The sequence below is a fragment of the Macadamia integrifolia genome, chromosome 8, assembly GCF_013358625.1.
Source record: "Macadamia integrifolia cultivar HAES 741 chromosome 8, SCU_Mint_v3, whole genome shotgun sequence".
Classification (NCBI taxonomy): domain Eukaryota; kingdom Viridiplantae; phylum Streptophyta; class Magnoliopsida; order Proteales; family Proteaceae; genus Macadamia; species Macadamia integrifolia.
In genome coordinates this window covers 453465-481277 of record NC_056564.1, presented here as the reverse complement: position 1 = coordinate 481277, position 27813 = coordinate 453465, and the positions used below count along the sequence as shown (strand labels likewise).

The 27813-nt window shown below is 38.9% G+C and overlaps 3 protein-coding genes and 1 long non-coding RNA gene across 9 annotated transcripts; 2 read left to right on the top strand and 2 right to left on the bottom strand.

Moving 5' to 3' along the window:
- Nucleotides 1–6890: 6890 nt before the first annotated feature.
- On the bottom strand, nucleotides 6891–10232 carry LOC122086259. Its single transcript, XR_006142373.1, has 3 exons — nucleotides 10152–10232; nucleotides 9276–9344; nucleotides 6891–7207 (listed from the first exon to the last, which is right to left on the bottom strand). It is a non-coding gene; the product is annotated as an uncharacterized LOC122086259 (long non-coding RNA).
- Nucleotides 10233–11264: 1032 nt separating this feature from the next.
- LOC122087581 lies at nucleotides 11265–13325 on the bottom strand. Its single transcript, XM_042656756.1, has 3 exons — nucleotides 13048–13325; nucleotides 12721–12773; nucleotides 11265–11579 (listed from the first exon to the last, which is right to left on the bottom strand). Exons 1-3 carry the CDS (start codon nucleotides 13295–13297, stop codon nucleotides 11343–11345), a joined length of 540 nt encoding a protein of 179 aa, XP_042512690.1. The 5' UTR covers nucleotides 13298–13325; the 3' UTR covers nucleotides 11265–11342.
- A 610-nt stretch (nucleotides 13326–13935) lies between these two features.
- Nucleotides 13936–18643, top strand: LOC122087580 (B3 domain-containing protein REM16-like). 2 transcript variants are annotated; one of them, XM_042656754.1, is made up of 5 exons: nucleotides 13936–14832; nucleotides 14917–15367; nucleotides 15463–15662; nucleotides 15828–16210; nucleotides 18017–18495. In XM_042656754.1, exons 1-5 carry the CDS (start codon nucleotides 14737–14739, stop codon nucleotides 18048–18050), a joined length of 1164 nt encoding a protein of 387 aa, XP_042512688.1. In that variant the 5' UTR covers nucleotides 13936–14736; the 3' UTR covers nucleotides 18051–18495. The 2 variants fall into 2 exon arrangements, with proteins under 2 accessions (XP_042512688.1, XP_042512689.1); XM_042656755.1 differs by having other exon boundaries at nucleotides 13941–14832; nucleotides 18407–18643.
- Nucleotides 18644–20405: 1762 nt separating this feature from the next.
- On the top strand, nucleotides 20406–27459 carry LOC122087434. 5 transcript variants are annotated; one of them, XM_042656572.1, is made up of 3 exons: nucleotides 20406–21456; nucleotides 24845–24929; nucleotides 27156–27459. In XM_042656572.1, the coding sequence occupies exons 1-2, from the start codon at nucleotides 20557–20559 to the stop codon at nucleotides 24890–24892; spliced, it is 948 nt and encodes a 315-aa protein (XP_042512506.1). In that variant the 5' UTR covers nucleotides 20406–20556; the 3' UTR covers nucleotides 24893–24929; nucleotides 27156–27459. The 5 variants fall into 5 exon arrangements, with proteins under 5 accessions (XP_042512506.1, XP_042512504.1, XP_042512505.1 ...); XM_042656570.1 differs by lacking the exon at nucleotides 27156–27459 and adding an exon at nucleotides 26598–26874; XM_042656571.1 differs by lacking the exon at nucleotides 27156–27459 and adding an exon at nucleotides 26585–26874.
- The last annotated feature ends 354 nt before the right edge of the window (nucleotides 27460–27813 follow it).

The following is a 27813-nucleotide window of genomic DNA, read 5'->3' as shown; positions in this document are numbered from 1 at the left end:
TATATTCTCTCTGTCTCTACACTAGCTCTGTGAGAAAGCAGTGCTCCCTAAATATTATTATGAAAAAATAATAGCTGCAGGGACCATGTATTCTATATATAATAGAATTCCTAAACCCTATTCCATTCCCACAATAGAATAGGGCTAGAAGTTTCCTAATTAGAGTGGTCCTTATTTTCTTGGGCCCAATGGGTCAATCAATATCAGTTAAGCCCACATAAGAGTCCTAACAATCTCCCACTTGGGCTACACTGATACTGATGTCTTCCCATTGACATCTGGCCAAATAATCCCAAGATTGAATACCACTCAAAACAAACTTTGATCCAATCAATAATCTCCATTATTGAACAATAGTAGAAAATACACCTCAATATACGGCATATAACTATCTAATGTTACAGACAACAGAAAATTATCAATTCAAATCGCCTGGAAACATAGATATAAGGAATTATATCATAACTGTGATCACATAAGATATATCCTTCCTTATAGGTCCGTTCCTGATCTAAAGATCAACCTACATTGAAAACCTCACAGGTAGAGAACTTTGATATTAATCAATACTTAGGCAAACCGCCATTTTCTTGTATTAATATCTCACTTTGGCATACAGCCTATAGTTAATAACCATCTCCATGGATTTAGGCTAAATACCGCCATAAATCACGAAACTTGGCTAAACACCGCCATTAACTGTGACATGTCAAAGTAAACCACAATAATCATACAACAATATGATGAGAGAGAATATAAATGAACACTATACTGGAAAGTAAACATCCTCAATATAGATTGTGCTCATAATGTATGATCTAACAAAATAATGCTTATTACAATACCACTATGGATAAGTAAACTCCCACTAAACAAGCATATCAAAAGATTCCATCACACCCATGTTAGAAACATGAGTCTTAAAAATTCCCACTGGAAGAGCTTTGGTCAAAGGATCAGCAACCATCTCTTCAGTAATAATATGCTCAACAACGATCTCCCCAGCATTGATCTTCTCGCGAACCACAAGATATTTAATCTCAATGTGTTTGGAGCTGCTAGATCTCTTGTTATTCTTTGCAAAGAAAACAGCAGAAATATTGTCACACCACAAATGCAAAGGCTTAGAGATGGAATCTACAACTTTCAGTTCAGATATAAAATTCCTCAGCCACACTGCCTGCTTGGTAGCTTCATAAAGTGCCACAAACTCAGCTTGCATAGTGGATGAAGCTAAAATAGTTTGTTTGGCACTCTTCCAAGAAATAGCTCCTCCTCCCAATATAAAAATGTATCCAGAGGTAGACTTTCTATCATCAGTACACCCACTGAAGTCCGAGTCAGAATACCCCACAACTTCAAATTTTTCTGATTTACTGAACACTAGCTTGAAGTCCTTTGTCCGCTGTAAATAGCGCATGACCTTTTTTGCTGCAGTCCAATGAGCCAAACCAGCATCAGATTGAAACCTGCCAAGTACACTAATTGCAAAGGCAATGTCAGGGCGAGTACAAACTTGTGCATACATCAAACTTCCAACGGCAGAGGCATAAGGCTTGTCATTCATTGAGCTCCTCTCAATATCATTCTTTGGACATTGTTGCTTGTTCAACTTGTCTCCTTTACTGATGGGTGCTTCACCACCAGAACATTTAGACATGTTAAACATCTTTAAAACTTTATCAAGATATGCCTGTTGTGATAGCCCAAGTAACCCCCGCGGCCTATCACGACTAATCTCGATTCCAAGCACATAACTTGCTTCACCCATGTTCTTCATTTCAAAGTTTTCTGAAAGAAAACCCTTGGTCTCCATCAATAAGGTTTTGTTGCTGCTAGCCAACAGAATGTCATCCACATAGAGCACAAGAAAGATGAAACTACTCCCACTGAGTTTCAGATATATGCATTGATCGATTGGATTCTCTACAAAACCAAAAGAAGTCACAACTCGATCAAATTTTAAGTACCATTGTCGAGATGCTTGCTTTAACCCATAAAGAGACTTTTTCAGTATACAAACAAAGTCCTCTTTACCATTTTCCTCAAAACCTTCAGGTTGTCTCATGTACACCTTCTCTGACAGCTCTCCATTCAGAAATGCTGTTTTCACATCCATCTGATGTAACTCTAGGTCAAAATGGGCAACAATGGCCATGATAATTCTGAATGAGTCCTTTGATGAGACAGGTGAGAAGGTTTCCTTGTAATCTATCCCCTCTCGCTGAGTAAAACCCTTTGCCACGAGTCTAGCTTTGTAGCGTTCTACTCTACCTTGAGAATCTGTCTTGGTTTTGAAAACCCACTTAGATGCAATAGCCTTACAATCCTTTGGAATTTGCACTAATTCCCATACTCCATTGTTGCTAATGGATAACAGCTCTTCCTTCATTGCTTCTACCCATTTGTCTGAATGCTTATGATTAACTGCTTGAAGAAAAGTAAGAGGGTCTTCTCCTTGTCCTATGTCAAACTCACACTCATTCAAATAAGAAACATAATCAGAGTGCAGAGAAGGCTTGTGCACTCTAGTAGACCTCCTTATAGGTTCAGGTGGAAGCCTACCAATATTAGCGGTATCAGGAGGTGAAAGTGGGTCTGCAATAGCAATATCTGTCCCAACTTGCAAATCATATTCAATTGGAGTTTGAGTGACTGTATCATCAGACAGGATGGGATTGAGATCAATAAGTGAATTTCTCAACTCAACAGGTGCTATCTCAGGAGTGTCATACTCCCCTTCTTCAAAAGAGAAATTACGAGGAGTTCTAGACTCTTCATTGCATTCAACAAATCTAGCATGAGTGGTCTCTACAATTTTGTGTCCTGGACCAGGACAATAGAATCTATACCCTTTAGACCTCTCTGAGTATCCCACAAAATAGCAACTTGTAGTCCTTGAGTCAAAAACTTTTTCTTGAGAGTTAAAGACTTTGGCTTCTGCTTGACATCCCCACACTCGCAAGTGTCTAAGGGTAGGTATTCTGCTACTCCAGAGTTCATAAGGAGTCTTATTCACAGATTTGCTTGGCACTCTATTGAGAAGGTAAACAGCAGTTTTAAGTGCCTCTCCCCATAAGGATTCTGGTAAGGTGGTATTGCTCACCATAGAACGGACCATGTCTTTCAGAGTACGATTTCTTCTTTCAGCTACTCCATTCTGCTGAGGTGTTCCAGGCATGGAATATTGAGGAGCTATCCCATGTTCTTGCAAGAATTTTGCAAAAGGACCAAGCAACTGCTCAAAATCACCACTTCTCCCATAATATTCTCCACCCCTGTCGGATCTGACCACTTTGATCTTCTTGGAGTGGAAAAGTTCAACTTCAGCTTTAAAAATCTTGAAAACATCTAGAGCACTAGATTTCTCACTGATAAGGAAGACATACCCATATCTTGACCAATCATCAATAAAAGTTATGAAATAACGGTGCCCAGTGAGTGTAGGGACAGTAAAAGGCCCACAGATGTCAGTGTGAATGAGGTCTAATACTTCAATGCTGCGAGTAGCATCCTTTTTCCTGGAGATTGTCATCTTTCCCTTAATGCAATCTATACATGTTTCCATGTCCTGAAAATCAATATCTTTTAATATCCCTTCCTTTACCAATCTTTTCATCCTCTTGATTGAAATATGACCCAACCTTCTATGCCACAACATGGAGGATTTCTCATCAATCAGAGACCGTTTCACTCTCACATTCAGAACCCATGAAGAATTACAATTCAGTCTATAAAGCCCATCAACAAGAGTACCACTACCAATAGAGATAGAATCATGTAATAAACAAAATCCAACTTGATTAAAATTAACAGAATAACCATCTGAACAAAGTCTAGAAACTGAAATCCAAATTCCTCCTCATAGAGGGAACATAAACAACATCCTTCAAAGCAATAAATAAGTCTGAATGAAAAAATAATCTAATAGTTCCTATGGCTTCCACTTCAACTCTAGCTCCATTGCCCACGAACACCGTCACTTCATCCTTGCTTGGCACCCTCCTGTTTAGGAACCCCTGCAAGGAATGAGTGACGTGAATAGATGACGCAGAATCTAACCACCATGAATCAATTGGTACATTAATCAAGCAAGATTCAAAACATACTAAGGATAGATTCATACCATCATCCTTCTTTTTCTCAAGGTAAGTCTTCCTCTTAAAACAATCTTTCTTCATGTGTCCTTTGGCCTTGCACCAAAAACACTCTATGCCATCATGTCTTTTTGTACCCCAGATTCTTTGAAATTTTGCTTTCCCTTCTTGTTTTTCCCTCCTTTAAATTGAGTGAATTTTCCTTTCTTAAAGAACTTCTTGATCCCTTTGTTAGGTCCCATAGATGATGAAGTCTTACCTTGAGTAAGATTGGCACTTTCAACTTTGCTCCTATTAATTGTTCCCTCTTCCTGAGTTACCACAATGATCAATTCATCAAGAACCCATTTATCCTTCAATGTATTATAAGTAGTATTAAGAGTCTTGTAGCTCTCAGGTAGAGAATTCAAGGCAATGGTGACCACGAAGTCATCATCAAAGTTAATACATGTACCTCTAATCTTGTTTCCTAGGGAAATCAATTCCAGTATATGCTCTCTAGCACTTCCTACTCCATCAAATCTAGCCCCAGTCAATTGGCTCATGAGATCGTGAGCCTGTGATTTCTTAGAGCTATCAAACTTAGCTTTTATAGCAGCCAAATACTCAGAAGCAGTATCCTTTTTAGCAACACTATCCTTGATAGATTCAGGCAAAGCACTTTTAATTACAGCCAAGGACTTCCTATTTGCAGTGACCCACTTGTCATAATCCCATTTCTCAGTTTGGGTATTGGTTGCAGTAGGTTCAACTGGTTTGGTGGTCCTAGTACACATGTCTAGGTCCTTGAGAATCATGTAGACCTCTAAGTCTTCCATCTATTTGTTGAAATTATCCCCAGTAAGCTTAGGAATATCAAGTACACCAAAACTAGAAGACATCCTGTTGAATATTTTAATAAAGAATATTCTATTCAACATACAGACATATATGTAAAAGAATAAGCATGTAACAATTAGCAAAATTAAACATTACATGCTCAAGTATCAATTACTTCATGAGTGTCAACCGGAACTACATTTCTGACCTTTGGGTCTGAAACATAATGGTCCACTCAAGTTTCTGCTATTACTGCGAGACTTCTTCTAACTTTAAAAAAGTACTGCCATCTTTGGATGGACAGCATCTTCTAGGTTGAGAAATCCCAATTTTTTTTTTTTTACTTGCTTTAACTTTAACTTTAACTTTTCTTTGATAATGTCACATTTGGGTGAACATTAGCAACCTTGCTACCAACCATTATTCTTTGTCTTTTCAAACAAAGAAGACCTTTGATTTGTATTATATTACAATAAGGTTGAACTTTACCACTTTGGTGGATTCCACCCAATCTTACTGCAATAGTCTACAAATTCATTCCGGCAGCTAAAAGTGGGATTGTTTAACCATGAATAAAAAAAATATTCATAAACAAAAGCATGAACTACATTACCAAGAATAAACAAGTTCATATTCTAATATGCAAGTAATGTATGAGTTGATTTTCTTTCATTTCTTCCAATTAATAGGAAAATTATAAAGAATCATTAAACACCCATACTTGTAACTTATACAAAATAGATCATAAAAGTTGATCAAAATTAGGCTCATAATATATCAAAACGAAGAGCACGAAAAATTGGACTCAACGCAAAAAACCAGGGTGAAAAATTCTTCACCGTTTGCCCGTACGAGCCATTTGAAGTTACTGTTTTTTTTTTTTAAGGAATGAAAATCAATCCAATCCAACAGGTTCGGGCAAATTAGTTCCAGGTCAAAGTTCGGGTCAACGACCTGGTCAACCTTTGACCGAGTTGGTCATGAGTTGACCCACTGCATCCCGGGTCAACTCGATAGGGTTTTCGAGTTGACCCAACGATGACTTGCCACCGTTTTTTTTTTTTTGAAACTTTTTTTCTCTCTCCTCTGGTAGCCGATTTCTGATGGCGTGTGCTGGTACGTCCAGAGGTTTTCGATGACATGCGGTATACCGTCGCGATCGTCTTCTCGTGCTCTACAACTTCCGTGAAGAAAGTTTTCCCATATGGGATCTTTAAATGAGAGTAAAATAATGATTTTCATAAACTAAAACCCAAATCTTTTTTTTTTTTTTACATAATTTTTTGATTCTAACACCATAGTGTTGGCTCTGATACCAATTGTTAGTGATTCTAAATCCTAGAATCATTTGAATTACCTATAGTATATAGAATACAAGAATGAATAATGGAAAGAAATCAATCACATACCCGTTGATCGTGAATAAAATTCCTAAATCAAGGTTGACGCTTGTACCACGAACTATGATGAAGAACCACGCAATATGGGTCCTTCTACTGAGATATTCTGCAGCCTCTTACTATGGGATTTTCTCTCTGTCTCTACACTAGCTTTGTGAGAAAGCAGTGCTCCCAAATATTATTATGAAAAGTAATAGCTGCAAGGACCGTCAGTATTCTATATATAATAGAATTCCTAAACCCTATTCCATTCCCACAATAGAATAGGGCTAGAAGTTTCCTAATTAGAGTGGTCCTTATTCTCTTTGACCCAATGGGTCAATCAATATCAGTTAAGCCCACATAAGAGTCCTAACAAAAAGATTCTTAGAAGTAAATCCACCCACACGAATGACTTTGTCCAAGTTTCGTCTTGATCAGAAGAACGTATCTACCATTGGCACTAGGTAGATCCAAGAAATCAAGACTTACCTGTCACACCTCGCCTCCATTCACTTTAAGGCTAGTGACATGGATACGCACACATATCCCCAATCCATCCAGGATCCACGATGCAGTACTTTAAGTGCAAGAATTATGAAATGATTCTAGATTACAAGATAATAATAAGAGTCAAATATACATAACTGGTGGAGTCTAATAGTATTTATCATATTTAACAAAATGTTTTCGCAACGAAATATCAATTACAATTATGCCCCAAGGGCTATATCTGATAAGTACAAAAGAAAACTAAAGGAAGATAATACTCTCATCCTCAGTGTGCTCCAAATGCACAGTCATTGCACACGCATCCATTCTCGTGTGCAACCAGTTCCTCATCCCAGAGAGCACCTCCGTAGAGAGTCGGATCCTCAATCACAGTTTTTGAAGGGTTACCTGAATCAACATCTAAAAAAAGGGGCAACAACGGGGGTGAGCTTCCACGAAGCCCAGTGAGGGGTAACACACAGAGGAAATCATAACAATCCAAGAAAATGCAATAATATAAATATACATGCCCAACCACATCAATATGAATGCAGTTATATGAATACAATGACATGATCCATTTATTATCAAACAGTTTTAAGCAACAATTTCTAAGTCCATAATGGGTATTAGTGCTACTACAACATAGGTGATATCCCCAGTCACGAATGTCCGTTATCGATCCTCAAGAATACAAGCTAGTTCGGAGTCAGGAGCATACCAGTCCCTACATGGTTTTTTCGATACCCGATAAACCCCTATTAATAATCCCCCATAATATACTTCATTACCGAATCCAACATTGCGTGATGGTTTGTCACAACGCGGGTACCCCCCACCTCGGTCACCGAAAATCGTCCCCAACCTCGATCCGTTGGATGGTAGGATTAGCCAATACATAAACCCCTATTCGCAAGTGTTGTAGCACCGGGGTAGTTATCCTAGCCCAATGCTTTCTAAAAATGTCCAACTAAACCTATATGAATGCAATGCCATGATCCGGATTATTAGCAACCAACCCTAATCAACAGACTCTAAGCCTATAATGGACATTAGTGCTATTGCAACCTATGTGGTATCCCCAGTCATGAATGTACATTATCAGTCCCCAAGGATACAAGCTAGTTGTGAGTCACGGGCATACCGGTCCCTACATGGTTTCTTCGGTATTCGGTAAGCCCCTATTAATAATCCTCCATAATATACCTCATCACCGAATCCAACATCGTGTGATGGTTTGTCACAATGCCGATACCCCCCACCTCGGTCACCGAAAATCATATCCAACCTTGGTCCATTGAACGGTAGGATTAACCAATACATAAACCCCTATTGGCAAGGGTTCTAGCATCAGGGTAGTTATCCTAGCCCAATGCATTCTAACATGCCACACCACATTATAATCACACTCACACACCCCGTGGTAAGGACGTGAATTTGTAACCGAAACCGTTTATCGAAATTGAACCGATCCATTTACACCGAAACTGTAAAACCGTTTAGTAAATGGTGTTGTTATGGTTTCAAGTTTCAGGCCGATTAGCTAAACGGGTCGGGTTGGTTTTAACCGCGAAACCCGTTAGTTTCAAATCGAATTGAAATTGTTTAAATCAAACCATTTAAACCGATCCGATTAATCCGTATAACAATTAAATAAAGAAGGGGTAGTAATCCATATAACAATTAACAATTAAATTAAGTGTCCATCCTGCTTCGGTATGATTTATTGCAATTCAGTTCAAGTTTAGGCTTTAGATCATGAACTTGTAATCCATATATGTTACTATATTATTATGTTATCATAGATGGGGTGTTTTGGCTGAACCACCTGTCATTTTAATATTTTATGTTATAGAAGGTTGGATTTGGATGTTGTATGATGTTACTTCTAAATGTTTGAGAAGGGCCATGCAAAGAAATAACACTAGATTATCAAATTAAGACATACCATCGTTAATATAGAATCTCTTATTTGTGGTTGCCAATTATTTTTTGATAAGCTTATGATCTTCAGTTTGGAGATGGTTACAAGTTATAACAAACCGATTGTGAACCGTTTTACAAATCGTATAGAATAAATCGAAACCGAAACCGTTTACTAAACGGTCATGGTTTCAGAAAGTGGAACCGTTTAGTAAATGGTGCGGTTATGGTTTTAATCAAATAAATGTGAACCGAATTGATCCGCATCGTTTAAACTGAAAACAAATCGATTAACACCCTTACCCGTGGCCATACAGTGTCGAAACCAACCTTCGACTACCCTGTACCCCACACTCACACACCATGGGCGTGCAGTGCTGGAATCAACTTTCGACTACCCTGCACCCCAATCTCCACAGCACACACACTCCATTCACAATTCATATCATTATGCAATATCCACATCCAACACAAGTAATAAGTTTATAATATGCAATTAACATACTCATCCACATATGCATCATAACATAACATTTCATAAAACAAATCACACAAATCCACTCACCTCAAGTCCTAGGTGATGACGGACAACCGATGGCCTCGCACCGTGTCTTGTCACCACTTGGTTCTACCCCTAAGATACATAAGAATTTTAAGAAATAAATCACCCATAGAGGCACATGTTCTAGCTTCATTTCATATTTCTCTTTTCTTTGAAATTATTCTCAACATAGGGTTTTATGACTATAGGGCTAATTTATATGGGGGGATGTTCGCCCACCTCAATTAGCTTAGATTAAGTGTAATTAATGGTTTTATTAAGATAGGTTTACACAATACATCCAAATTCCCCAAAGTTCTAGTCGCGATTAAGTTAAATTTGGGGATTTCGATGGAGGGTGTATATGGTGACCACCAATGGCTTATATGGTCATCCCAATCCACTATACATGTATATAATTTCATTTTCACAATCCAATTTCGAGTTTGAATGGTGGGGTATAGAGGGTTTGGGCAAAACCTATCATTTCTAGGGTTTAGTTACCAAAATTGGGAATTTCACTAGGGAGGGTTCATAAACTCAAATTGATCCATCAATTTTGCTAGGATAGGTCTCTTACACTAAACCCCTCACCCAATTTGTAGTTTTGAGAAGTGGAAAAGTGGGTTTTAGTAAATTTCCTTATTTCTAGATTTTGTGTTGCTCAAATTGGGGGGTTTTTTGATGGGGCTTCCAATGGAGGAGGTTTATGCACCAAAAGTAAGTAGCAAAACATGCTAGTTAGTGCCCCACACCGAATCCCCAACCAATTTGTACATAGGGCATGTGGGTAGGGAGATTTGGCTGGGGCGATTCTTCACTAGTTCAGTAGAAAGTGAAAATGAAAGGGAGAGAGAGATGTGTGTGTGTGGGGAGAGGAGTAGAGATAAAACATCTTACCTTAGTTGGTAGGAAAATCCTTGCTCCTCCCTTGCTCTTCTCCTTCTTCTTCTTCTTCTTCTCTTTTCTCCCTTCCCTTGCTTTTAACTTGGTAAGAATGAAAGAAATGGGAAAAGAGTCTCTATTTATAGTCACTTAAGTTAACTAAGGGTTGTTTGGAAGAAAAATGGGTTTTCACTCATTATCGGGTTATTTCATCATTTGACACTAACGGGCCCACCTCGGGGTGTCCAGATACGTTAATCTATTCCCTAATATGTTGTCCCAACTATTGGAATTGAGTTTGAGTTACTCGAGTGTGAGGGGTCGAGCCCCATAGCCAAATAACCTAATTTTGACCGGTATAAGTCACTGGAGGTTTTCATTGATGAAAGCCAAATTGGTCCCTTTGTATGGAAATAGATATTTAAGTTGAACGGACCCTTTCTAAGGTGTTTCTAGTATGTGAGCCCCACCCCTTGGTGCATTTTACTATTAAAGCTAGGGCAAATCCACAAAATACTAGTGGTTGTCACCTGGGTTGCATTACCTATGTCCAAAAGTTTATATTTGGTTGGGATTTTGGACCCGGGTGTAACATTACCAGCTTAAAAAAAGGGCCTCAATCAATCCTCCATTATAAAGGCCTCCATATCCAAATGATTTTGGTTGATAAGGGGTCTGCATTTTTGCTTCCCCCAGTGAAGATTGTCAATGGTTACCATTAAATTTTATGTTCTTCCATATAAGAAACCCATTTTTCATGTAGTTCTTGTCTTTGATCCACTTAATATGATTTTTCAAAAAGTTGTCTCTTCTTAAGACTCTATAGAGATTACTTGGGCTCTGTTTGGTATCGTTTCTATTCCAGAAACTCCGTTTCGTGTCAAAAACGAAAATTTCAGTTTATGTGTCAAAACATCGTTTTTTAACGAATTAAGGATGTCTGATGAATCGATTTCTGGAACAGTTTCAGAACAGAAAAATGACAGTTCAGCCGTTTAGTAATGCTTGTTTCAGAAACGTTTTTTTTTTTAAGTCAATAATTACAAAAATAAATGCCAAAATACTATTATAAATTAATAATCCTTTGGGACAATCAAGCATTACATACTAAATAAAAAAAAAAAATGGTTTCACAATGACAAATAAAGTATATAATTAAGACTACCTTGCCCAAGTTAATTATGAATTACATAATTTCCCAAATTTTTACTTTTTGTCCAAGTCTAAAGACTTGAATGCATTGAGGATGTCTTTCATCTTATTTGTTTGGTCTTCTAATCCTTTAAGTGTCCCTTCTAGATATCCTTTCATGTACTCGTTCGAAATGGATGGTGGTGTGAATGCTGTTGATGTTGAGCTTTCTGAACCTAATGTATATTGTATGGTAGAAATATGTGGTTCATCTTTCAACCATACAAACATACCACATCCACGGTCATCAGCCTATATCAAATAATAGATGTGATTAGGATCATTGAAACCAAAATCATCCAAACAAGAAATAATAGCATAACCATCAAAATAGTCTGAAAATTTCCAAACAAAGGCCCCATTCACCCCCCCTCAGCTAATCCAGCGCATCTAAAAGCCAACTCCTAGATGATACTAATCCAAAAACAACTTCAAATCTCTATTTTAATATTTTGACAAATGTAGTAATTATTAGGATATGCACAACCCTGCACCAAAAGGAAAAGAAAATAGAAATAAATAAATAAAAATTGTGAACACACTAGTCTCTGTAAACAATGAAAGCCAGGGAAAAAATTAAATCATGTTTGCTCTTCATCATGAATTGCTTATTGTATGCCTTAGTTCCAACAATTCTTACTTCCCATACTTTTTCCTCTTCAATTGGATGGAGTCCCATACTATTAGACACAAAAAACTATCTTTCTAACTCCAATGACAACTATTTTAGCAACAAGGGTTTCTTTGCTTCTCCCATTCTCATAAATTTGGCTTTGCATTATTCTCTTGGTTGGTGATATTGAGTCAAATTTACATTGTCCAGAAATAACTCAACTTCTACCATGAAACGAATGTGCCGTTATAAGGCTAAGCACTAAATAGCTCATATTGACAGAAAATGCATCAAATAACAAATGCATGTTTCATAATCTCTCTACCTCCCAAAAATAACACTGGATGCAGAAAATGAATTTCAAGCAGACAACAAGCAAGACATTCAGCTGACAAAATTGCCAATCCCAAAGACCACTGCATTCAACTCGGAGATTGACGATTAAGTCTTCATACCTAAACTCTTGTTCACATTTAATATGAATGAAAGCTGAGCAAGTGATTCAGTTTTATCCTCAACTCTTTCTGTTTCCTTCTTCCCCATAAATTGACTAATCAAGTAAAATAAGGTACGACCAACTTGAAAGAAATGGGTTCAAAACCAACATGTTCTCATCCGAATCAAGAAGTATGGATAGGAATTCTCCAGGCACAATTAATGCCGCAAACATATAGAAAACTAAACCTAGAAGCAGTTCAACCACCACCTGTATTATCGCAAAAATTCGAGTTCCATTAATACCATAACAAATCAAAAAAAGGAGGGGGGGCTATGATTTACATTCATAGGAGGTCCCAAGAATTCTTCCTCCAAGATCTTCAACAAAGCTCTATCTACAACAAAATCAACTCAATTTCAATCGGCAAAAGTAGGTACAGAGACCTAAAGAATAATCAGAGCAGATACACAAATTTAATCGGTAATGTAATGCTTCGGGAACCAGCTCCATTTTTTTAGTTGTTTTGGTTTTTTTTTTTTTTTCGATCGAGTTTCCAAATTTTTTTGGGGAAAAAAAAAATCAAAAGTGCGAACAAGGGAGAAGAAGAGAGAAGAAGAAAGAAGAAGGCGAACAAAGGAGAAAAAGAGAGAAGAAGAGAGAAAAGTTACCTGCAGATACTCCTCCCGCTCCAACTATCAGGAACGATAGTTCCAAATTAGGGATTTTGAAACGAAACGTCATAGTCGGAACTCGCTTTTGGAGTTCCGACTTTTGACTCATTTTCTGCTTTTTTTTTTTTATAAAAACTGAAACACAGCCTCGGCGTACCAAACAGTTTTTTGCATTTTTCTGTTTCAATAAAACAAAAAAACAATAGAAACGTTTTTTAAGAACGATAGCAAACAGCCCCTTGAACATCCCTGAGAAAATGAGTATAGCCGTGTATGCACTGTCAGTTGAGGTTCTGCCATTAAATTGCTGGCCGAATCATACTCTTTCCAGACGAACAAGAAGTTATTGACCATGTTCGATTACGAGAATCAGGCTGTTAATTGTATGGTTCAGAGTGCAAAAGAGAAAGGTGCAAAGATTTACAGTGATTGGTTCAAATGGCCGACCTGAAACTCTGCTCCATGGAGCTGAGAAAGCAAATCTCCAACAAAAAAAAAGGAGGAAGAAAGATTCTGCAGTTGGGCTATTTGTGTTCCCTGTTCAGTCGAGGGTCACCGGGTCCAAGTATTCATACCAGTGGATGGCACTGGCACAGCAGAACAATTGGCATGTCTTGCTTGATGCTGGGTCCTTGGGTCCCAAGGACATGGATTCACTCGGTTTGTCTCTCTTCCGACCAGATTTTATCATAACATCGTTTCTTTACAGAGTATTTGGGTCTGACCCTACTGGCTTTGGATGCCTCCTCGTCAAGAAATCTGTTATGGGATGCTTGCAAAGTCTGTGGGTCACCGGACCCCATTTCTCTGCATCAGCTTGAAAAGACAAACAACCTCTTCCCCCAAGCCATTATGGGAATAGCCTGAAATAAGAGCATCCATGAAACAATGTTTCTGGTGGGCAATCTATCAAACAGTCTCTGAGCAGCATTTATGCAACCAAATCTCCAATACATATAAATGAGAGATGTTTCTACAAAGACATTGACATCCAAGTGACATTGAAGCAAGACACGATGCAATGATTTCCCAATCTGAGTCAAACCCTAGTTACCAATGGCAGGGAGGATGCTCGTGATGGTAACCGCATTGGGCAGGAACCCACTCCTCTTCATCTCGTAGAAGACCTCAAAAGCTTCCATATGGAGGTCATATTTGGTCATTGCAGATATCAAAATCGTCCATGAAACCACGTTTTTTTTCTTAATTCGACAAAAATCTGCTCCGCCACGGCCATGAGACCAGAAGATGCGTAACAGTTCATCAATCTGTTTGCAAGAAAGATGTTGCTGGCAAGACCTAATGTAATTATGTGGGTGTGAACTTGTTGAAGGGGCTTCAGTCCTCTAAGTCCTTTCAGTCCTCTAAGTCCTTGAAGGATAGAAGCGTAAGATGGAGATTGGTGGGCTATCGACTTCATTGAGTTTAATCTGAGATTCGGCAGCTAAAATTGATGATGATGATACAGAGATCATCAGACATTTCTAATGGAGATTGTTCTGTTATAATTTTTACCTTTTCTGGGGAACGGGGAACCGGGAACCGGGAACCGGGAACCGGGAACCGGGGCCCGGGGCCTGGGGTTAATCTTTATATACTTTTCCATGCTCTTTTCCTATTTAGTGCTTCCCTTTTCCTTTTATCCTTCTTCCTTGTTTCAGTGTTCTTCGGAGTAGCAAGCACAAAATGGAAGAAACGTGCATTCACGAATACGTTTACTGGGCGGAATTCCAGTCCAAGCGATTCTACCAGATTCTGCCCCAGGGTTTTAATCGACAGCTCGTAAGTCCAAATTACCTGTATATATTCTCTGTGTCTTGATGATGATGATGATGACTTCAATGTTCTACTGTATGATAATTGCAGAGAATACCCAGTAAGTTTGCTCAGAATGTGAAGGAGCTCTCCGGGATTGTTAGTTTGAAAGGTCCTGCTCGGAAGATTTGGAAAGTGGAGTTAGTCAAGAGCCAAGAGGGGTTGTGTTTCCAAAATGGATGGTCACAGTTCGTAAGAGACAATTTTCTGGAAGCAGGGAATCTCTTGGTGTTCATATACAATGGGCATTTACATTTCGATGTCTCCATTTTCGACCACGAAAGCTTCTGTGAGAAAGCATGTTCCTTTTTCGTCGGTGCTTGCCGTGTCACCGGAAGATCAAGGGACGACTCTGAAGAAATCCCACCTTCCGCCCGAATTCACCATAGTCCCTCTGAGGCTCCTGCTGCAAGGGATGGGAGACCAATCCCGAGTCGGAGTACTAAACCCCTCTCCACCAAGCGGAAATTCAGGAGTGATGAAGGCGAAATTTCTGGTTCTGGTATCTTCTTTGCTTCTTTCTTTTCCAATATTGTGCGTACAATGCAAGGTGTTCTGTTCTGAATTCTGTTTGCTTCTCGATTGCTCCATCAAAAGGTTCGTCTTGTGATGAAGAAGATGGAACTCCTCTGGGCTTCAAGTACAGTGTTCGTGAACATAAATCGGGTAGAAGGCCTGCAACTAGGGAAGAGAAGAAAAAAGTCCGGCAGTTGGCCGACGAGGCCTTTGCTTCTTCTACAGATGAAAGCTTCTTGGTGGTCATGAAAAAGTCCCATGTTTATAAGTCATTTCTGTTGGTAAGTAAAGCTAAGATTTTCTTTGGTTTTGGGATCTGCATTCTTCCCAGTACCATGACTGTAAGGGATTGCAGTTGGTAAGTAAAGCTAAGAGTTTCTTTGGTTTTGGGTGTCTGCATTCTTGCCTAGTCATTTATGATTTATAAGAAATCGATGTATGTGCAGACGATCCCTTTTGACTTTGCTCTGAAGCATTTTCCTCCTAAGGACAAATATTGCATTCTGTGTTGTGAAGGCCGTAACAGGACTGTCATGTTTAAAGCCAGACAAAACCCTGCTGGTGGAGGGTTTTCGAAGGGTTGGGCTGATTTTGTTCTGGAGAACAACATAGAGAAAGATGACATCTGTTTCTTTGAGTTTGTCAAGCCAGTGCAGAAGCAGGATAAGCTGGACATTATCTTCAACGTCCGCATCTTTCGAGCGGTTGAAGAGATCATTCCACTTACTTGCTGCAGAACTCCTTTCCTAGGCATCAGGGGAAGGAAAACTCAGAGAGTTGGGGCTCGTAGTTGTGGTCACGGGCGAGGGAAAAGGCAGTTGCGTTCGTTGTAAGCCTTCCTTTCTCCATCATATATTCTCTGTTCTTAGGATATGCGTATTCAGATTAGAAGGCACTTCTCTTTGACTAAGATAGTCTAAGATTACACGCAGCATCAGTTTTAACCTGTTGGCAAATGGCATTGCATTTTGGAATCATGGGACTGTTTGTTGTACTCAGTTTCTAGGCTGAGAGATTGAATCTCAATTTTGACAGCTTCAGCTATGAGTAGGTTGCAACTTGAGCTGTACAAGACCGAAAGGCAACCTGAATTGAGCTCAAATATGGTGCACAATTTTATCTATATATATATATATATATATTTATATATGTTTTAAGACTTCATGTATATTACACTTACATATTAACAAAATAACTAACCTGTGCAAAGCATGGGGAAGAAATTATAAAATTATGAGAAGTTTTATTTAGGTAAAAAATCTATCATAAAAAGATGAAACATGAATCTTACATGGATAAAAGAACTACAACTAGGGGATGGGGAATATAGCATAAGTAGAACTGTAAGTAGTGACAGCCAGTGCAATATTATTAGCTCTCATTCCTTCTAGCACCCCAATACCACCTACAGACCAGAGTAGTTGGTCCATCTTTTGAAAGATGATTGATGACCTTGTTATAGTCATTCAATTTACGTTGGGAGCCTGTCTTCATTTTCTTATTGCTAGTGCATGGTTTAGTCTAATGGGAGATTAAAGACATGAATGAAGGCGGAAGAGATTTTAGGAGGAAGGGGAGGGAAGAAATGGAGGGATCCACAAAAACTAACTCTAAATGGATGAAGATATGAGGGGGTTTGAGAGAGAATAAGCATATAAGAGGGGACCTTGCTTTATTAGGATGGTAATAGATTTTCTAAGATTAGTGGAATATTTGATATTTAATATATATATATATATATATATATAAGTTCTTATAGTACCTCTATTTGGCGTAGACAATAGACATTATCATAGGGGGCATCACTTCATGGGTCAGAACTCAAAAGAATGTCTGAGGGAGTGGCAGGTATAGTTGTATTGGTATTTGTCTGAATCATTGTACTCAACTAGAAATTGATGTGCAACTGTTTGTGATACAATAATTCCCTAGCCATTGTATCGTACCCTTGGAAAATTAATTAGAAACATTTCAATGGTTGCAAAATGAAAAATATTTTTCCCTTTTATGCCAAAACTTAATACTTCTTTATTATCATCTCCAGGAAAAAAAATTGTGTGACAGAATCCAATTAATTAATGGTTGAACCCTAAAACATTTTTGAATTATATATTTGTAGAATGGAAACAACAAAGATCTAGGGTTACCTCAATGATGTTTCCCACGTAGCGGAATTTATCTAGTTGCCCTACGCGTCCATCCGTGCAAGCGAAGCTTTAGAGAGGTCTTACTGGGCTGACAAAGTAGAATCCTTGGAGACACTCATACACAAGAGGGAGAGGTAGAATACAAGGGAGAGGAAGAGAGTTTTTGATCACTGTATGTGTGTTTCTCTTTATGGCTAGACACTTATCTCTACCTCTAGCAGGTAGGTGCTGCCCCTTTTGGGTGCTCCACTTATTAACCGGGTCAAGACCCGATTTCTATAAACAATATTGCTAACCTTTTTGTAATATGGTACCTGATAAAATAAATTTTCAATTTTTTTCTACAGAACATAGCCTGGAGAATGCTAATTATTTTTTGCCTCATCCTCTTTGTAGTAGTTTCAATCTAATTATTTTATGGGTGGATTATGAATGCTCTTAATCAGATTGTTAACTTCCTTCTAAATCTTCTTAATATATGTTTGTAGAAGTTGTGTGCTTTCCTCTGTTTCTTCTCAATAGAAGTTGTTAAAAGAAGGCAAAAAAATACATGATAAACATTCCAAAACTTGGCAAGATCTCCCTCTGGCTGGGGTTGACTAAGGTTGGTTGTTGCCGCTGGGTTTGTGCTTCAACAGTTGGATTTGGCTTCAGCAGTTCAGATGGCCCCCATCCAACTGCCAAAATTGACATTAGATTGATTTCAGTTCATATGTTATTTACATGTTCCCTGTGCTGTAACTATATTTTAATCTGGCTCCATGATTGTCATTTTGGACTTTATCCTCTGTTTTCGTATGAGATACCTACTCAAATGCGAGCCGATGTGTTACATGTACCATAGATAGGCTATTAACTACAATGATTTTGTACTTTAGGTCATGACTTCCATGAAATGTGGCACTTTAGTGGCTTTGGTTGGCTATACTGCCTATGGAATGAATGTACTCCCTGGATCTTCCCAGCATTTTGGAGGCTGTTTCTGCTGTGAGTACTAGGATATCACCAAGACTGGAAATGTTTTGAAGTGAAGCTTTCTGTCCCACTTTCCATTGTAAATGGACCTGCATGGACTGCACTTGATGAAGCTAGTTTGATGATATATTTTTATTTCATGATATGGATTTCATAGCTTAATACTCCAAATATGAACACTACGAATAAAGACATGATTATTCATGTCTGAGAGATCTCTCCATGGTAGACAGACATATTTAGGGATTGAGATCATACCAGATTGGCCATGTCAGCTGAGTTGATCTGGTGTTGGCCTGGCACCAAAATTTTGACTCATACTTAGATCATACGGCAAATTTCAAGCCAGATGCACTCACCAAGTGGATAAAGTTTTGTATATTGTAAGTCATGTGGTTGAGATGAACCACAAAAATTGTTTCATTTTCAATCTTGAGTATAACCATGGTCAAGGATGAATGCTCACAATACCATGCATATGAGTGTGTCGAGAGATCAATTTCCCTCTTTTTATAGGCAACATTTTTTAATGGTCTGTGATTGCTGAGATACAGTGCAATACTATACTCCATTGTGAACAAACAACTAATGAACCAAACTCTGAGCTGTGTTGCCTACTCAGGGATAGAATTAGTGATCAACGTCATCTGAGATAGCCTCGACTCAATCTGAGGCCAGTACAGAGTCAGCAAGGCATGGCCATTGCCATAGTTGACCTGCTACCGATTATATGCCTCCATGGCTCTATTCATGGGGTCAATACTATTGTCTGCTATATGCTGACCATTGTGAACTGCAATTCCACTTTGACGTAGAAATGGCAGCCAGAGTTGTTGCTAGATCAATGTACAGAAACGTTGTTGACAAGCACTGTCCATCCCTCCCCCATATTCTTGGCCCAAGTTTATGTTGGCTTTTGCCAGAAGTTCAACTTTCCAAAAATGCTACCTCTCGGAGAACTTTGCTTGCATTGATGATTCTTCGCTTGTCAACTATACCTGTCGTCATGGGCATGGAGTTACAACTTTCATTGGCTAATCAACCAGTGTCAAAGCCAGAATTGAAAATGGAAAGGAAGACTAGAGACCCTCTGGACCAAAATAATTTGCTTATCAATCATAAACTTCAAGTGGTCACTATGGATTATTGAGATCAAAAAATGCATGCCATTTGCTTGGTACTTATAAGAGAATAAAGTTTTTTTTTTTTTTTTGGTTTTGGGGGGAGGGGGGGGTTTCAAGTCCAAGGGCCTAATGGAAAGCAAGGAAATTAGTGCAAACTAAGCACCAACGCACTTTAGAGGAGTTGATCAAGCAATCAACCCTTGGGTAGGAATCCGGGGAATTGACGTCTGAAAAGCCGTGGAGAATTAACAATTTTAGTGTTACTATCATAGTTTATTTATTTAGTGGGTAGTTATCCATGTAACAATGGAATGTGGCATTTTTGAAAATCACAACTTCAATCTGACCCATCCATTTTTACATTTTGTTTTTAATCTAAACCATATATGTTTCTGGTCAAAGTTAGGAGAGTGCCTGGTAATGTCTAGAGTACTCGAACACATGCATGGACTTAAATAATTTCAATTTGAAGAGAAAGCTTTTTTTAATGCCTCAAGCAAAATCTTTTGCTGAATTCAATGCCTTGTGTGGTGCATTAGGGAGAGAGAGAGAGAGAGAGAGAGAGTGAGTGCTTCCTGTAATGAATAAAATGATAAAAGTGCTAGTTCTTCAAGGAAACAGGTCCAGGGGCATTGGAGAGGATCTGAATCATTCAAGCCCATGGGTTGATGGAACTGGGCATATTTGGGCCCATTGAGAAAGTGGATCTGACCTGACCTGACCCATGTATACTTAATTCACTGTACTAGCTAGCATGCTTTGCAATCGAAAAGAGCTCCAGGGTCTACTGGTTTAGGCCCCAGGGTACATGATCACCAGAGCACGGGCGATGGGCTTCAAATTCCCTGAACTATCATCTTGATTCTTGACCGGCTTACCATTCCTCACTTTCTTTCTCCGTTCGCCTTCCCTCTCTCTGCGGCACGGCCATGGACGACCCTCCGGTACAAAGGATCGCCATATCGGGCCCCACTCTCGCCTCCATAATCCAACGTTTCTCCTCTTCGAATGGAGACGTGGACGGCCTCCTATTCGGCCACGTCACTCACCTCACCCCCTCCAATCTGCCGGATGACGACGGACCCGCCTCCTCCTCCTCCACCTCGTCTTTCTCGGACTCGCCGCTCACCGTCGTCGCCACCATCACCTGCTTCTTGTGCTCCGGCACAGTTAGTAGTTTTTACGACTCGCTGGGTCGACTGGACCTCAACACTCTCCGACGGTTTCTCGGCAACCGAGGACCGGGCCAGTCCTTGATCGGCTGGTTCATGGGGAGGCGCAGGACTCCTCCACGGCCATCCATGAGAGAATACTCAGTCTCGGCCTCTCTCTGCAACAAGGCCCTAAACCTTGTCCCTCCCGACGACCCACTCTCCCCTTTCAATTTACCCCCTTGCGTCTTTGTCGTCTTCTCGACCCCCTTCTCCAATCAATTAATCCATACACACGAACACCGAGCCTTCCAGTTTCGTCGATCGACTTGTGTTTTCGAGCCCAAATCGTTGGATGTTGTCAACATCGGACCGGCGTTTCGGGGACATTACGGTGCGTTTTCCCCTAACTCGCCGTTCCCATGGTTGTCTTGTGGGTCGAGCGATTCCAAGGAGAAGAGTAGCGAGAGCCTGAGTCAGATAAGACGGGCATCGAAGGAGCAGCAGCTATTGGATTCGTGTGCCAAGGGGTATGAGATTGGAAGACTGAGTCGTTTGATGGGTTCGGAGGCGGCCAACTATACTTCCGAGTTGGAGGGTTTGTATGGGAAGATGCTTGCGAAGCTCGAGGGTTTGGCACGCCTCGTCGAGCAAAGTTCAGCTATGGTCATTGAACAGGTGTGTTGCAGTGTTGGGTTAATAATTCAGATAGTTTTTAGCTTTTCTTTTTCTAGGAAAATAAAATTGACAGCGAAGAGCTAATTCCTGACATGAAAATGATTTCACGGTTCTACTAGATGGTGTCATTGTGTAGCCATATATTGATATCTTGGGTCATAGTTCTGCTTTGTTTATATTTTCGGGAAAACAAGTCTACTCTCAACAAAAGCTATTAATATTTCTCTTTTTCTTTTCTTTTTTGTTTCTTTGGGTTGAAAGAAACCAGTTGAGGAGAATCTCCTGCCAAGATAAGCAAAATTTACAAGAAAAGGTGGAGGATGAATCCACCAAACCCATGCTATACCCAACCTTGAAGCCTCTTTAGCTAAGAAATGGGATCTCTATTGGAAATTACGGGGAACAAACAAAAAGGAACTACAGAAAAAAAGAGAGTTACAGAATTATATCTTCAACAATAATCATTGTAGCTCAATCTAAAGAAACCACATCATCATTAAGTGCATCCACCATTGCCAAACAATCAGAAAATAGAACCAATGCTGTTAGATTTAGACTAAACCAATGCTGTTAGATTTAGACTATGAGCCAAAGGAGTAGTCCATCCCTAGTTGCCTCTGCCTCCGTCTCCAATGAAGCAGCAGCAAGGCCAGAACTAAACTTGCATGTAGCAACAACAAAAAGGCCAGAATTATGGTCATACCCCTACTTTCTTGTTTCAACCGTTCAATACAAATACAACCTTCTTCAACAAAAATATAGAAAGAAGACATAGGATGAGGCAAGTTTGGATCAATATCATTGAATATAGTTTTGTTTCTTTTTTTCCGTATCTGTCATATTGAAGAGGACCACTGAGTATTAAAATCAGAGCTATCCGGAACTTCCTTGTACTTAGAGAAGAGAAATTTTTAAGCATTCCTTAAAATACGCATCTTGGAACTCTCGAGTATAGAAGTCTAAAAGGCATACAAACCAGCATAAAGTGGCAAATGGACAATAAAACAATTCGTTAACTATAGTATCCCTCTGTTGATTGGCACAAGGAACAAATTGGAATAGTTGATAACTTTCTATAAAGCTGCTTAACGGCCAAAGAATTAGTGCTATGTCTTTATAGAAACTGCTTTTTTTTTTTTGGATCTAGATTTTAATTCCAAAGCTTGGTCCAGTATGGATGATGAGAAATAGATGCATTACAATCAGAGTCTAAAGTAGTATAGTAGGCTGATCTTAATGAAAACTTACCAGGAGTTGTAGAAGCCCAAAGCCAGCTATCCTTCTTCACTATGCCAAAAAGTGTGATTTAATAAAAGGCACATTCCATTGCTTAGATGGGTGAAATATAAGATCATAAACTCTCTCAATATTGGGGGTTTTTAGAGTGCTTACAATTCTCCCCTTGGTAGAGTTGGCTAACCAAGTTGTTCAATAAGATTATGAGCACAAGGAAAGTACAGATAAAAGGAGGAGAAGCATTCTGATCCCGATTTACAAAAATAGAGGTGATATACAGAGTTGCAATAACTATAGAGGCATAAAATTAATGAGTCATACTAAAGGTATGGGAGAGGGTTATGAAATTATGAAAACCCACTTGAGGAGCGATTTAATTATGTAGGAGGCTTATGGATAAAAGCCTACGACAGAGTCCCTAGAGATCTAGTCTAACATATTCTTGAGAAGAGAAGATATGTGAACATGATTAAAAATATGTATAGAGATGTGGTGACTAGCATAAGAACGGTTAGGGGTCAAGGTAGTGAATTTTTAATTACAATTGGGTTACATCAAGGACAAACCCTTTTCTGCTTGCGCTCATTATATATGATTTAACCAGAGACCTCCAAGATGGGGTTCCATGGCGTATGCTTTTCGCTGATGATATTGCATTTTTAAATGAGAGAAAAGCAGGGATTGATGCCAAGTTGGAGCTATGGAAATCAACCTTGGAATCGAAAGGTTTTAAGATAAGAAGAACTGAGACGGAGTATATGGTGTATAACTTTAGTTACACCAGGACAGTTAATGAGGTGGTGTATATTGATGAGAGGGAGATTCCACAAAGTGATTATTTTAATTATCTGGGTTCTATCCATAAATAAAGGTGATATAGAGGATGATGTTGCTCAAATAATTAAAATAAAATGGTTGAAGTGGAGAGATACGTTTGGAGTGGTGCGATCGGCATATTCCTTTAAAGTTTAAAGGAAAATTTTATAAGACAGTTATACAACCGGCTCTAATGTATGGGGTGGAATGTTTGGCAGTTAAGAAGCGACACATAGATAAACTTAATGTAGCAGAGATGAGGATGTTGAGATGGAAGTATGGAAAAACTAAGAAAGACAAAGTAAGGAATGAACACATTAAAACTGAGTTGGGGGCAGTTCCTGTTATGATAAGCTACGAGAAAATTGTTTGAGGTGGCATGGCCATGTTCAATGGAGGGCCTTTGGATGCTCTAGTTTGGAGATTCATTTTATTCAGATTGAAAGATATAAAAGCCAGGGATAGTCCTAAAATAACCTTAGGAGAGGTGGTAAGGAAAGACTTGCGTAGCCTAGGCCTTCTACCACGTATGACTTCGAATATAGCTGATTGGAGAGCAAGGAACCCCATTTAGTTGGGAAAAGGCTATGTTGTTGTGGTAGAGTTGGAAACAATAAATCTTTATAGATGATATCTTAGTACCATAAGTCCATAACCAATTTTGTTTTGAATGCCTTTAGTAAATTGAATCTCCCTTTTAACAGCCCTTGAACCATTTTGTCTTCGAGGGTCTTCGAGAAAGGAAGTCTTTGGGTATATTTCCCTTTTACGCCAAAAAATCCCTTAAATCATAATTATTTTTTCCACAAAAAATGTCTTATGAGCTTATTGAACTCCATACAAATATCACAATAACAACACAACTCAGCCTTATCCCAACTAAATGGGGTCAGCTACATGGATCCGAGTTAGGTCAAAGAAAAGGAAAAAGAAAGAAGACTAAAGAGAGAGGGGGGGAAGGAGAGAAAAGAAACAAAGCATCACAACACCTTTGCGACACCCCACTTAGCAAACGATCGACAACACAGATCTTTGCCCTCCAAACAGCTCTGTTAGACGCCATACTAGGGTCAAGACCTAGCTTGGATTCCTTACAAGTTACAAGTATCAATAGGTAATAAAAAACAGACATAGCATAGGAGGGTATACTTGTAGCAACCGACTTAATGAGGACTTCCTTCCCTGCAGCTGAGAGAAGGTTTTTGGATCCTAGGTACCAAATGTTTATTTATGCAAAATCCTCTGAATATTTAATTGGACTCTTCATCTAATCACTGGAAACCGATTGATTATATGGTTTAAGAATAACCCCACTTTCTCTTCTAATTTTTTACAGGAAAACCAAAATGTAAAGTTACGGTTGAAAGTTGCAGGCCTGGAATAATCTTTGGATGCTTAGATGACCTTTTTTGTTGTGTCAGGTGATATTTTTATCCCACTATTGTACTAAATTGGCAGTTATTTTTGTCTTATATGCATGCTTATGACTGTCGCCAGGCCTGGAATAATCTTTGGATGCTTATTACTTTTTCTTCAATCTTAAGATTGAAGAAAAAGTAATTTTACATGAATAGTCTTGATGTTAAAATATAACTGGCTGTATCCAACATTTAAGCCTTCAAAATATTAAAACAATAAGGTAGCACTGTTCTCTTTCTAGAGATAATATAAGCTGGTTTCATGTTGTGGAGGATACTCTTTGTCAGTTGGACAATCCTTGTCGACTTTACTTGCATGGTTCTTGGTTCGGCACTCAGAATAGCCAACCATTTATTCATATCGGTTAGGTCGAGTAAAGGTCCTATGTAATCCAAATCTACCTTAACTCGGTTACTTGTTTCTGGATTTAGTTTAATGTGTATTTTACTATATGGTGGAAAGGAAAACATTAATTCTATCTAACCTCATCTACTTCATTCTGGTTTAAGTTCTATGTGTAATTGAATTCTAGAAGCCTAGTCGTCTTGTGTTGAAGTATTTGACCTTCTTTATGATTATAACGTTATATACATTATCTATATTCTGTTACACCCAAATTGACTCATCCTGACAGCCTTAATTGACCCCACTTGGCTTGGTTAATCTTATGTTTTGTTCTTTGCTAAGTCACACAAAATTGCAGGAGGAACCTAATGCAGAAGGATTTTGTGAAGCAGGAGCACGATCACAATACCTGTTGTGGTTCTTCCCCCACCCCCCAACCCCCAACCCCCAAAAATTTTATGGTTCACAATGGTTCAAGATATGGGTCACACCAAGTAGCCAAATCGTGGGCGATTTTTTAAGAGTTTAATCAGTTTATTTTATTCTTGTCTAAGTTGTTTGGACAGACTAGATTACCTCTAATAAATACCGGATCTGTTTTGAGTTTCTATCTCAGTTATTTATTCAGTTCAGGAGTCCCCCCTCCTTTCAAGGCGACTAGGCAACCCAAGAACAAGGTTCAAGGTTTAGGTTTCGAAATCAAAATATTTCGCAAAACTACGAAATTTTGGTAAGGTTTCAGTTGCTGGTTTCGATTGATGGTTTCAAGGCACAAATGACCAAATTAGTTCCCAAAACCTGTAGGAAACCCTACTTTAGCCATCAAACTGAAAGCAACTCCATGTTATCTTCTGATGGGAGTTCACATTACATCACATTTGACCTCCTATTCACTGTAACTGAATATGGGCACTGATTTAGGATTGACAATTTAGAACTTCATTAGAAGCGATGTGGCGTGAACCAAGCACTGAATAGGAGTTAGCTAATTTAGTAAGCCTAGAAGCTTACCAGACCTGCCCCTTATAAGCAGGGTTGGTGTTGATGAATTCCATCTAGTCTCACAATTGGTTGGCCATCCTGTGCACAATTTAATAGCATCACGAGAAACACCCTTAGAATGACTATATGTTTATTAATGTGAACTGCATATTGACCAAGTTGCACACACACACAATGATGCTCCTTACCAACTTTATATTTTTCTTGGTTGAGGGCCGAGTTTTCAGAGTGGACTTTATGGATGTTGGTTACATTGTCTGTCTCTTCTTGGATTTATAAAACACGAAACTATCCAATTTCATGTTCCAAGTTGACTTGTGCAGTTTTTGATAATCTTGGACCTGCGATAGAAGTCATGGCAAAAGGCTGTTTTGATCAGCATTGATATGGGGATGGCCTCTTCCATTCATCATTTTGTAATTTGCCTTTTTTTTCCTCTTTTCTCTTTTCCTTTTTGGGGGTGGGGACTCCTTTCCCATGGGTCTAAAGTATCTTTATGTGTTGGGTTTGATGTTTTGGTGTTGTAAGGTTCTTTTGAAGTTCCAATGAATATTAAAAGCTAGAAAAGAATGAGAGAGAAAATATATATATTGTGATCAATTCGTCCCTTATTCCTTTTTTATTTTTTTGGTTGGATTTGTTCCTCTCTGATGTGCCCTCTCTAACATGTTACACAAATCATGAGTCAGGCAGGACATACAGTAGTGCAATTTGCTCTTTTTTAGTTGCTGTTTTTGGTTGAATTGTACGCTCTGTACAGCTCCCCTTATTTTTCTTCTTCAATAAAACTTTAACAGAAAAAAGGAAAAGGAAATTTCATGAGCCAGGGACATACTTTTTGATCTGGATTTCTTTGCTGATCAATTTTTTTTTTTTGGTAGGTTTGCTGATCAACGTTACTACCCCAAATTTGAAACTCATTACTGTATTACTGAAACTGAATCAGAGGGCTTCTTGGTGTTTGTTGACGGGGATTGACCGTCGTGTCAGGCTGTTTTAGAAAATGAGTTAGCATGATGAAAATTTTGGGATACAAAGGTGTTGATTACGGACAGCCCTGCAAATCTGCATAGCATCTCTTTTAGGGGTGTCAATCGGTCGGGCCGGTTCAGTTTCGATCAGGCTTAATCGGGCTTGAAGACTTTCAAAGGCTACACCGTGTCCGTTCATTTAACTAATCGGGCTTAGTTATTGAGGGTATGGTATACTTTATATTCGGTCGGTCGGTCTCGGGCTACCTTAATCGGGCTTTAGTCGGGCCTTAATCGGGCTACGGACATATTTAATGTTAAATGGGCTGTAATCGGTTTTTAAACGGACCCTCTTTAAAATGTATTCTTATATTCCGATCCACTCATGCAAGCCCAAAAAAATGACAATAAATCAATAAATGATACTAAATATAATCATTATTTAAAATGTGAACATGTCTTACTTTTTAGTTTTTATTCTTTAATTTGGGGGGTAAAATAGGTATTCGACAATCATTAAAGGGTCAGGCCAAGTCGGTCCACAATAGGTCTGTCTTGGTTGGGCATT

Bases quoted from the DNA above. Each gene is read 5' to 3' on its own strand.
- LOC122087581 (XM_042656756.1), bottom strand. From the start codon at position 13,297: ATGTTCAAGGGGCTGTTTGCTATCGTTCTTAAAAAACGTTTCTATTGT. The intron at 12,774-13,047 runs GTAACTTTTCTC...ATTTTGTTGTAG, and splicing joins AGCGGGAGGAGTATCTGCAG to ATAGAGCTTTGTTGAAGATC. The intron at 11,580-12,720 runs GTAAATCATAGC...TATTTGATATAG, and splicing joins TCTTGGGACCTCCTATGAAT to GCTGATGACCGTGGATGTGG.
- LOC122087580 (XM_042656754.1), top strand. From the start codon at position 14,737: ATGGAAGAAACGTGCATTCACGAATACGTTTACTGGGCGGAATTCCAG. The intron at 14,833-14,916 runs GTAAGTCCAAAT...TGATAATTGCAG, and splicing joins AGGGTTTTAATCGACAGCTC to AGAATACCCAGTAAGTTTGC. The intron at 15,368-15,462 runs GTATCTTCTTTG...CTCCATCAAAAG, and splicing joins AGGCGAAATTTCTGGTTCTG to GTTCGTCTTGTGATGAAGAA.
- LOC122087434 (XM_042656572.1), top strand. From the start codon at position 20,557: ATGGACGACCCTCCGGTACAAAGGATCGCCATATCGGGCCCCACTCTC. The intron at 21,457-24,844 runs GTGTGTTGCAGT...AATTTTTTACAG, and splicing joins CAGCTATGGTCATTGAACAG to GAAAACCAAAATGTAAAGTT.